General features: G+C 39.9%; 1 protein-coding gene across 5 annotated transcripts in view; it reads right to left on the reverse strand.

The window, feature by feature from the left end:
* LOC107681238 (ADP-ribosylation factor-like protein 15) overlaps positions 1-11,992 on the reverse strand; it is a 133,150-nt gene that overhangs the window by 81,453 nt on the left and 39,705 nt on the right. For all 5 annotated transcript variants that reach the window (XM_016477492.1, XM_016477484.1, XM_016477500.1 and 2 more), the window contains one exon: positions 2,232-2,376. In XM_016477492.1, the coding sequence (XP_016332978.1) occupies positions 2,232-2,376 (145 nt within the window). The remainder of the gene's footprint in view (positions 1-2,231; positions 2,377-11,992) is intronic.

Consider the following 11,992-nt stretch of genomic DNA (forward strand, 5'->3'; position numbering starts at 1 on the left):
AAGATAAATGTGAGTGGATACCGTTTTGCAACCAATTTATTTGCAATGTTCACTAACATTAACAGATGCAAGACATACTTAGCCTATTGTTTTTACATCAAACTGAATTAAAATAGCTTAACCTATAAGAACGACTTGTGGATTGATGTGAACGGCATCAGGAATAATGCTCAGAATGATTGTGAATTAAACATCTCCGATGGCGTTCATTGCAATGGATTTTATCGAGTTACAAGAAAAGGTAGGAAAAGGATTTAATTGCGAACAGTTATTGATTTTATGTGTGATACACTGTCACGGCATTTGAGTCCTCACACGTAAAGAAAGTGGGCAGCCCCAGACTGACAGCTGGCACGGAGTGAATAATCTGCATTATAAAAAGGAAAATAAAAAAACCTTTAACAATTATTTATGATTAATTATTGTTGCCAAGTTATCTAGTCGTTGCTTGTTTACAGTGCTTTGTTATATGGAGCAGTTTGTTAGATCGCGATCTATCTAATTTGTTTGTCTAATGAAGTGGCGAGAGATGTATGTATGAAAGTACACAAGTCACACCGTAATTTAAATGTGGCAGACTTTAATGGGCAGTAAAACAAAGGAAGAATACCGTATAACTCCAGGCTAGCACAGTATTGATGAACGGCTAAACAAATGCAGAGCACCGTAACTTAATTTGAGTGTTCCAAAACAAAGTCAAAGAGCGGTAACTGATGTTATACTGTGTTTTGCCTTGGTTTCTCCGGGGCTTTTCTCCAAGATACTTATACACATGATAAAGAAGGTCATGAATGTCCCAAAATTATCAATAACTAATTTTCGACCAAAAACGAAGTTATGGTGTTTTGTCTTTGCACGGCAGTCACTATAGACGGGCGTGGTTTCAGCAACCAGGCACCTCCGCGTCACCCATGTCCCACCTTTTTGCCCATTTTCGATTATCCGGGAGTGACGCGTGGTGACGCACTGCCAAGATGGCGGCAGTCGGCTCCGGCCAATTTAGGCTTCAAAAATGCTCTTCAGAAACCTACGAGTGACGTCACGGACACTACGTCCATGTTTTTTTACAGTCTATGCTTGGGCAATGGGCATGAGGTTTCTGACTGACATTAACACAACAGATGTCATGTCAAAGTGATTGTTTTTTGTGTTTAGTGTCTCACCAATGCGTGCAGAGGCAAACAGGGCAGCCATTTGGTACTGATTAACACAACTGAAAAAAAAATGTGTGACTGAACCTTCGAAGCCCACATTAATTCAAAGCTTCATGTTCATAAGGCAAGTTTCATCAAATGCTCCACAGGTGAGAGTAAATATGTCATGAGCAGGTGAGAAGCTCCATCTAGGCCTGTTCTTGCAGACTAGAGACTCTGTCAACTTAATCTAACCATATTTCCACAACAGGCTGCCAAATAACACTTCGCTTTTGTAATTACTGCTTCACTAGACAGCTCAAGACAGGTGTTCGCGCCAAAGACAAAGGTCGATCATCATTGGATGCACATTCCGGGTTTGTGTATTGTCTAGCATGCTGTATACATCACACTCCGATTGTTGAGATGTGCCGAAGAAAGCCTGACACAATTGTGTCTTCTCTTGTGAAAAGAACCATTGTTGTTAGTAAAAACGGAAGTGATGTCGTCCATCTTGAGAGGTGAAGATAATCATGAATACACCAGCCTGTCACCAAGAGCTTTAATTAAATCAACACTCTTGTCACAAGGAAAAAAGACTGTGTGACAGAACCCAGATGTTCTCAAAAAAGACATATATGCCCAAGGACCTCAACCGCAAGTGCACTCTTTCTTTGGTAAAGTAGTGTAGTGTTTAAAAGGAGGCTCTGAGGTAACCTGCAGCAATAACATTAAACAGCTTTCAGTACTCGGAGAGGCTGAAAAGCACATGGTGACAATGAAGAGATTTTGCAGACGTTCCAGAGTGCTGGGAAAGTGTAGTGCCGGAGATATGATATATGTACTGAATACAAGTGTGGCGGTTTAGGCAAACGCACTGCAAAAATAGTGTGCTAAGTCGATTTGCTGGAATGACTTGTCACATTTGTTTGCGAAACGGGAGCTGGGGTTTTTATTACTTATAAATGCTTCGATTAAGTCTTTTTAGGATTCAGGGCTAAATATATGATTTGTTTCTCATTTTTGTCCCATTAAAAAGCATGTCTTGTTGGTTGAAAAAATGCTGCAGTATAAAGCTGCGGAGAAATGTTATATTACCTGTGGTTGGTACCGTGCCATCACTGATCTCATTGCACAAGCGAGATAGCAGACTGGTCTTGCCGGCACCGCTCAGTCCAATGCACATAACATCATACTCCGGTCTAGGTGGAGGAGGGGCCTTACAGCACAACTTCTGGAGACACTAATAATAATAAAAAAAACACAGAAAAGACAAACATGGTTAGTGACTATGAGTGGTTCACTTTTCACTAACATGCTGATAAGGCTAAAATGAACAATTTAAGCATATGTTTGCCAAAGGAGACAGTCTGAAAATAAACTGAGGAGCATGAGCTGACAAATGCTAATGAAGTTCCAAAGAAAGACATCTGGCTGATGCCGATAAACTAATGTGGTGATCTGAAAGCAACACATCTGGAGGAGAACTCCTGAACTCACAATGAAATGACTTAATTGACAAAATGGGACATGAAATTCACCACACAGCTGCTTTCTCAGTGACCACGTTTACGAGTGTTCCTTCAACTTTGGCCACTTTTATGTCCCAGAGTGCATTTTTATTCAAACTGTTTTGTTATATGAAGATCACATTAAAACGTTGTTGGAAACTTATGCTGGTTTTTTTTATTATTTTTTTGTGAAAATTGTTTTACTCTTCTAGCTTACCCTTACTTTCAATCTTTAAATATAAAATGTGAAAAAAAAAAATATTTTGTATAAAAATAACATCAACATTAATCAAACTTTTGACTGTACCAGTTATGAAGTCATTTCCACCTCAATGAACAATTCTGCTGTTTCAAAAGTGAGTGTATACTTGTTTAACAAGGAGACAACAGTATCAGTGAAAAACATGCTTGAGATGAAATACGAGAATTGAATAAAAAAAAAATTCAAAATCATCTGGGGATCACACTGAATAAGCCACTAGAATAGTGGAAAAGGTGTTTACATATGGAGCAAAATTGGGGTAACGGACAAAAATCTCAGATAGCCAATTGAGTTTTGCTTAAATTATTGATGACCTTTACCTGATAAAAGAATAATGTTTATGGTGTTTACAAGCCCTTACAGGTTGTATGAAGGTTATTAAGCATAACTGGTTTGAGTTTGTGCATCTAAACAAACAAGATGATTTATTTACTGCCTCTCCTGCACTAATGTGGCTGAGACATCCTTTCCTATTGCTTGATATTAGGGGAGGCTTTATTGTAGAATTTGCTTGCCCTAACATGTAAAATAGACTGTTACCAGACAGTCTAACCCAGTCTGTGTCTGTTTAGGGGGGAGGGTGTGGAAAAGAGAGAGAGGCAGGATTCTGAGAGCTTGTGTCCTCATGGCAGCAGACAGACCTGTCACTTTATGAATCACTGTCTTTGACTGGAGGCCTGCTGGGAGACATTAGAAGGCAAATGCAGTGTGAACCGTGAATGGGATGGTTTAAGCCGGTGTGGAGAGATCAGTATACAGAACTAAAAAGAGATATCTTTTATTAGCAGGACAGAACTAGTCTGGGCCAGGCAGGGCTTGATTCTGCCCTTCACCTCTGGATTATTTAATTCCACATGGAAACATACGTGCCGTGGTCTCTATATAAAGAGCAGTTTGTTTCTAAAATAGACAAATATTACGTCAGAAGAATGTTCACTTGGAATGTGAATGTACATTTTATGCATTCCCATTAGGCAAAATTCTATCCGACCAAATATATTTTACATATATGCTAAATATATTTTGTAAACTGTGCATTAAGTAAATATATTTGTATTGAAATATATTTCCTTTAAACATAAATCACAAAATACTGCACTTCATATTGTAATTCAAGTGGCACTAAAATACATGTCCAATCTTAAAATACATTTAAAATGCATTTGGGACAATCTAAATGTATTTGGATTGGAAGTATATAAAAGACAAATGAGGAAATATAACTTATAACCAAAATTATCAGAAAACAGATTTATGTAAATGTACTTTTATAATCTATAAAAGCTATATTTTTGGCAATTTTTGGATATTCTGGAATATGCTTAAAAATATCTGAAAAAAATATACATATTTTGGTGTATGAGTTTGTGTCACAGCAGAAGTGTTGTTGGTCAAACATCTAAAATCTGCCACAGAGCCCCATCTTCTAACATTACAGCTCACTCATGTATTATGTAATTCTTCCTGAATCCTAATAGGGAGGACAAAGGCTTGTAGGCAACAAATGTGTCATTTGCTCTGGTGTTCTTCCATCACTAAAAGCCTAAATGGCTTTCACAGGCCCTTCACAGGAACAGCCACAGAGGCCGTCCTACGTAGCTGTTCGGCCGCACATGCTTCTGCTTTGTCACACAGCAACCTGGACATCTGGTTCTGTAAGAGGCTGATGAATTTACCCTATTCACCCCACCTTCACTTACAGTGCTCAGATAGGATGATAAATTTACATCAGTTGCTGAAGGCACATCCTGGAGCTTTGACCCCACGGCCCATCAGGGCTCCCACAGGAGCACAGGGCCACACACTTCAGCGCCCCATGTTGCTGCAGGAGAGCAAAATGAAGGATTTCCCAGGTGTCCGAGAAGTCCCATTTCAAACAACTGTTTGGTCAGGATTTTTCTCATGCCAGTGAGGCAGGTTGAAACGGAGACACTGCTGCCAAAAAGGGTTTCTATATGTCAAGAAATGCTCACTCTTGATTGATTATTTTGGCTCGCGTCATATTGGACGCTTTTTAATTGTTCGAGAGCCTCGAGACATTACCTCACCGATGTTGGGGCAGTTGTAAAAGCTGATGAACTGCTTTGTATGTAAATGAAGATGTTTGAAGGTATAAATATTCCAGACTGACAGCAGCTGTGACACGGCAGCGGCACATTTTCAGATTAAATGTTTCGCTAAAAGCTACGCAAAAAAAGGGCCCCCTTATCCCACCCAGCTTTCTATTTAAAAAAAGATGTCAAGACATCAAACGGCTGATGTAATTAAACGGTCTGGCTGAGATCCAGGCCCTGGCACCAAAACAAAGATACGACAGCACTAGAATCCAGCATGGCAGACAGGAGAACACAGCTGGGCCAAATCCACTCAGCATTACCACAATATTGAATCTTCAGCCCTTATGGAAGCAACACAGAACAATACGCCACTGCAAAAACAACTCCCCGCCTGCCAACTTCTCCTGAATAGACCCCTCGGCTGAGTGAAGGGGACCCTGTCTGCTCCCTGCAATAAAGAAAAACAGTCTTCTGACTTCCATCATGAGAAAAGTAACACGCTCTGCACTCTGCCGCTCTGGAGCAGAGTAAACAGCAGTGACAACAGAGATCGCTCTGCGGGGTTATTGGCCAAATGCTTCATTCTTACAGACACATATTGTATGGAGATACTATTGGTTGGGGGGGGTGGAGGGTCCGTCTGTCCCCCGGACATGCGATGGCCAGCCGTTGCTCACTTGTCTGCTCTATTTTAAATGACAGCTTTGTATTTTTAGAGTCAATAAATGAGGGGACGAGAGCAAGGGAACCACCACACAGACAGACAGGGCTCACATTTCATTCCATTGAAGCGTCAGGCAGTGATGCCATCCTGTTTGCCCCACCTGCACCTCTGTGCATTGCCCATCGCCATGGCTTTGACAGTGACACTGAGGTTTGGCACCTCAAAGGATTTCTGCATTCCTGCACCTCAAAAAAGAAATGACAATTCTGTTATTTACTTAGCCTCATACTGTTATTTTTTTAAGACTGTACATTATAATGTTCTAATTCACTTGAAGCAATTAACAATTTTATTTAGACAAAACAGAATATTGAATTTCAATATCAGGCTTTTAGCAGTGTCAGTATACATGAAAATAATTATCTGCTTATCGGTATCATAAAGCTATCGACTACAGTACAAATGTAGACCGCACAAGTTTCACATTTCCTATCATTGTGAGTTCTGCACTGAATGAAATCGATCTGACTTGTTTGTTAATGGTGAGGATGTCAGTAACTAGTACTACCAATAGTAATGCCTCACATCTTTTGCGGTGAATGGAGAATGTCATTTGGGCTGAGGTACTGAATTCAGCACAAACCTGAGCCAAAAAGAATCTCCTTTCCAAAGCCACATGCATCAGGTTCATCTTTCACTGATCGGGAGGGTGTGTCTCTGGAAGTGAAGACATAGATCATCTTCTGCATTCAATAGATGGCACGCTGAAGTAAGCCCTTCTTTGCCTGATCAGCGTATTCCATCTTGCTATTAATTCAGGGTGTGGAAGTAACCTACACTAGATATAACAGCACATTGGAAAATTATTAGCCAAAATTGTGCCAGCAATGACCAACAAATATAAAAAAATGCCTCGCTGTAATCAATCACAGCAAAGCGCCAAACAGCTCCAGGTCATGCCGAAACAAGTCCATAATGAACAACATCTGACAAAAATAGCACTGCAGAGTGGAAAATATTGCCGTAAAATTAGCGCAGGTCCACAATCACTTCAGGACATCATATTTCACCATCTAAAAGCAGCCTTATTATGCAAAATGTGCTAAATGAAATATAGCATGATGTGTAATAACTTGGCAACTAAAAAGCAATACCAACAGCACAACCCTCATGACATCTGGAGAATGACTTGTTTACTGATTTTATTTCTTGTTTTTACCGCTATCTTGTAATTGTGATTTTATATCTCAAAGCTATCTGTTTTTCGTTACTGCTGCTATATCATATTATTGTGACAACTAGTGTTGTCAAAAGACCCGGTATTTCGGTACCAAGTCGGTACTAAAAAAATGAAAACGTTACGGTACCAGGTTTTTTTAAGTACCGGTGGTACCGAGTACCCGGTCAACCCGGTTCTTGATGCGCTATCAGAAAGCTATCCTCTTCCAGTGTACCGAATACTGAAATTTTGGTACCGTGACAACACTAGTGACAACTAGTAATTTTGACTTTCTCTCGCAAAAATAACTATTTCTCGTAATGGTGAATGTATCTCAGAATTGATTTTCTCATAATTGCTACTCTACTTCTCGTAATTGCAACTGTCTTGTAATTGCAACTGTATATTTTTAATATGTCACAACTACCACTTTTACATTTTACTTGGTAAAGGAATTCCATATAAGAGACCCTGATGGTTTTTATGTACATATAAAATTTGCTTATTATTCCCTTCACATTTTTACATGTTTTTGACTAAACAACTGGCAGGATGTACTACCACAATATGTAAACCAAAAAGAAAATCTTAGCATTTAGCCTATTGCATTTATTCCTGGCTCATATTTAGACCACAAACACAATTAATGTAACATTTTATGAAGGAATTACCAGGTTAAAATTTGGTTTATAATCAATTCTCATAAGATCATTAAAAAGTATGAATCTGAAAGAATATAAAGAAGTCATTACAAGGGTCTTGGGGTCTCCCAGGCTTCAGCGTGCAGAAATATTTTTGAAACATTCACATAATCTACAGTTATGCCAACATCAGTAGCTTTTACTGCAGTAATTACAACATTGATGCCTTTCCAGGGTGTTTTGGGGTCAGTGAGGTTTGTTTTTATTCTGTCCAAAACAGACTACAGTAAGGGCCAATGAGCTTGCGAGTGGGGGAGGGGCGGTCGGGAGCGACACCAGACGCAGACACAGACCCAGGCAGACCAGTCTGAGCCTGGCATTCCCAAACAGACCTCACTATCATCCCAGCCGGAGACCCTTGCCTGCCCAGACACCCGCTAGCAACACTTGTCTGCAGGGCTCAGAGGTGACCTTTGAATTGACAGTGCTTTATATGGATGTCCAGATGGAGCTGCAGTGTAACACACACCAGTCATAACACGGCTCTGACTACACTCCAGCTCATAGTGAGAGTCCATGGCAGTCTGGGGTGATTGGAGGGGGTTTACCTTCATTCATCTTTTTTTCTCTTCATGTTGATGTTTGTGGCTTACGGTGGGTTGGCAAGCGTAGGGCCGGGGGGAGCAGTTATACGGACTGTGATGGAGCGGGAGTTTGTGCCAGTATAGTGGCGTGCCACATATGGAGGGAGGCAAAAAATAAATGCCAGCGAGACTGTTGTGTCCACACCATACCTTGCTGTCACCATACCAACCACAGGCTGGTTACTGCAGTGTGTGTTGGGTAAATCTGGAAAGAAGCTACTTTTGAAGCTCAATGAGTTTCAATTTCACTGCGCTACTTAAAATAAAAACAGACAAAATGTTTCCCATATTACAGAATGTGGTGCATCGAAAGTATGAAAAGTTAACTTTCATACTTCCTGAAAGTTGCGCTACATTGAAAAAAACCCTAATGAAGCATTTGAGTTTAACACTTTCTTTCCTCAAATCTTTGCGCACATATATTCCCCAACTTCCAAAAAAAAGAATGCGCAAAATTGGTAAGCTGGTATCTTTAGGGGTACACAAGCCTGTTAGTACAACTTAGTACCTCATTTATCCATACAAGATGCATAGTAGTAGTACTTAGGAGTGCATACATATGAACCTTTGAACATGGTACAAAGTTGTCCCTTTAAGGGTAAAGCTCCAGAGACTGCTGCTCCAAGCTGCTGCCCCCAATAATGTATAATGTTTTGCACATTTTTCTGAGTAAAATAAGAATTCATCATTTTTGTTGACATGGTCTTTTGTACTACTTTGCAGCATGTTAGCCTGACAATGTGTATTTTTGTACCTGCAATCTGTGCCAGTGAAGATCCTCCACACTTCAAGAGCCACTTTACCAATGTTCACTATGCAGGGCTACAACTCCCCCTAGCTATCACTCTATGTACTTGTCCCTGACAAGCCCTGCTGTTACCCATCACAAACTGACCATATTTTATGTCATTAATGTTGTTATGAATTGCACATCTTGCCAACATGAAGGGTTAAGGATGTGGCGACGCTTTCTCAATGTTTTCATAATGGTAAACTGTACACATTGAAACCACGCATGCTTCAAGAAACTGCGTAACTGTGAGTCCACAGTGTCCAGATCAATTTACTCTCGTCAAAAAAACAACAACATTCCATCCTTTTGAAATGCTCTGACAAAAATCTTAATTTTTTTCTGCTTAAAGTGCATTTCTTACATCACATTTTTTGTACTAAAAACACAATGTTCCTAAACAATTACATATTTGAAAAGAAAGAACATAATACAGTAAATTTGTTTGTTACATAATCACCCCAACCAGCTGGATTTATAAGAATATGGAGCTGGATGATTGCGAATTATTTCTCTAATAAACATCCCATCAGTAATGTCAAACCCGTTCCTAACACAAGCCTTCCAAGAGAGGTTAAAAACAGCCGTGGAAAACATTTGGACTGAGGATGGGCAAAATATTTCCCAGTAGGTGATCCTCTTGCTGATATCAGGTTACTTGTGGTTGGCCACATGAAAGAACCCCAGTAACCTACATACATGGGCGTCTTCAGTTCCCCTTCAACCCCTCAACTTAGCCCCCGTGGCCCTTTATCCAAAACAGGAGAAACCCTCAGACAATGGAGCGGTAGTCTCTACTGTCACGGCCCACGACAGTCCCCCTTAGCTGCGCTCCACATGCACCACAAACACTTCAGCCTCATCACAGGGGATTATCAAACCCTGTGCAGCCATTGTTCTGACTTACCTTGGGTGGCTCGGCTTCACCAGAAAGCTGTTTTTTACTAGGCCATTTCTTTGGGTTGTAGCCCCCTATGTCTGCATAAGGCCAATGTGTGGGGAGGTGACAAACCCTACTGAGAGATCCTATGGCAAGGGGAACGTTTTGTTCCCCCACCAGGACCATCTGGATATAGCAATAAGCGGCAAGCGGCACAGTCCACACACTGATCAAAGTGGGTCCTTGCAATTGTGATGGGTAGCCTACATTCCCCAGCTCATTTTCCAATACACATGTAAGGCTCATTTTAAAAGAGGCATAAAGAATTATGCTAGAATCATATTCACCGTGCACAGAATTGATTGGGAGTTGACCGATTATCAGGTCTTAAACAGTATGATGGAGAAACAGTGATCTGAACTACATGAATAGTTCACTTCACAAATACAAAATAATTCTATTTATTCACCCTCAAGTGATTCCAATCCTGTACGACTTTCTTTCCTCTGTGTAAAGGTGTGGTCACTTTTACCACTGTTCAAGTGCATGACTCGGTGAAATCCAGTGATTTCAACAGGAATCCACGTGATTGGGAATGTTGTCTGAAAGCTGGGAAATCTGCTTGGTTTGAAAGAGACTTTTGTGTATAAAAAGTGGTCCATATGACTTGTGCATTACGAAGAGTTTAGGCTCTCCTTGGTGCATTGAGAATCAGGATTTTTGGAGTCTTTTCAATGAATCTGAATCTCTGTTTTATATAAAACAAGTGTGAATCCTTTGTTCATGAATCAAACTGATCTAATTATTGAGGTTCAACTTCAGTGTCATGGTCACAAGGGTTAACAGTTCACTGGAGGGGAGGTTTATCAGTGAATAACAACAAAAATTGGGGTGTAATCATTACACAAAGTTGTCATATGACTTCAAATGACTGTATGAAATCAGAAATACATTAATGGAATTGCATTGTTTATAGTTCTTTTGGGTACTTTCTGAAGCTTCAAGTTCTATTCACTGGAAATGAAATAATAAAATAATAAAATCACAACAAAAATGACCTGTACATTCTTAAAAATGTATCCTAAAAAGGGTTACACAGAAGAAATTCATACAGGTTTGAATAAACATGAGGGTGAGTGAATGCCAGAATTTTCATTTAAGTGAACTATCCCTGTAATCCACATCAGAGGTCCCCAACCAGGTCACGACCCAGTACCGGGCCATGGAAGAGTTGCTACTGGGTCGCAATAATGTTCTGGGAAAAATGTGTATTGATATGACACTGTTATTTATTGTGCGTTAATAATTGTTCTATTTATTCTGTATTTCCGTTTGTTGTATGTGATTGCTATGCAGTAGCAATTTGACAATTTCATGTTTAAATTAAATGTTTAATAAATAAATTAATGATTGTTCTGAGCGGTCACATATAGATATATTAGGGGTCGCAGTTGATCCGTGATACGTTCAGCACACATGAATCACATATTAATTCGCCAGTTTACACATTCAAACGATTTTTAACCATTCCAGCGCAAGAAAAAGCGAAAACTCGATTCGTTACTGACGGGCTGTTTTCTGTGTGCACAGCAGCTTAACGCAGTACACGTAGCAACACACCTAAAGTGTGCACATAGATGTGTTTCAAACAGTGTGTGAATACTAGGTTGATTCCGCTTTCACATCTCTTTCCATTTGAACAGATACATACACATATGTCAAAATACTTGGGATATAAGCACGCAGGTTTCATTCTCCCTCTAGCCATCGTCACTGGCTATGACGCTCTGCTCAATATTCTGCTCTATGTGCGTTCTGTTGAGTTGCTCACAGCTCATTTACATTTACATTTAGTCATTTAGCAGACGCTTTTATCCAAAGCGACTAACAAATGAGGACAATGGAAGCAATCAAAATCAACAAAAGAGCAATGATATACGGTTGTTTGTCTTTTAAGAATAGAATTAGAATAGAGAGTGCTAGAGTTAGAGGGTCAAATAAAGATGGAAGAGATGTGTTTTTAGCCGATTCTTGAAGATGGCTAAGGGCAGGTCATTCCACCAGGAGGGAACATTTAATTTAGAAGTCCGTAAAAGTGATTTTGTGCTTCTTTGGGATGGCACAACAAAACAACGTTCACTTGCAGAACGCAAGCTTCTAGAGGGCACATAAGTCTGAAGTAATGAATTTA

The sequence above is a fragment of the Sinocyclocheilus anshuiensis genome, unplaced genomic scaffold (genome assembly GCF_001515605.1).
Source record: "Sinocyclocheilus anshuiensis isolate Anshui unplaced genomic scaffold, SAMN03320099.WGS_v1.1 scaffold697, whole genome shotgun sequence".
NCBI classification, from domain to species: Eukaryota; Metazoa; Chordata; class Actinopteri; order Cypriniformes; family Cyprinidae; genus Sinocyclocheilus; species Sinocyclocheilus anshuiensis.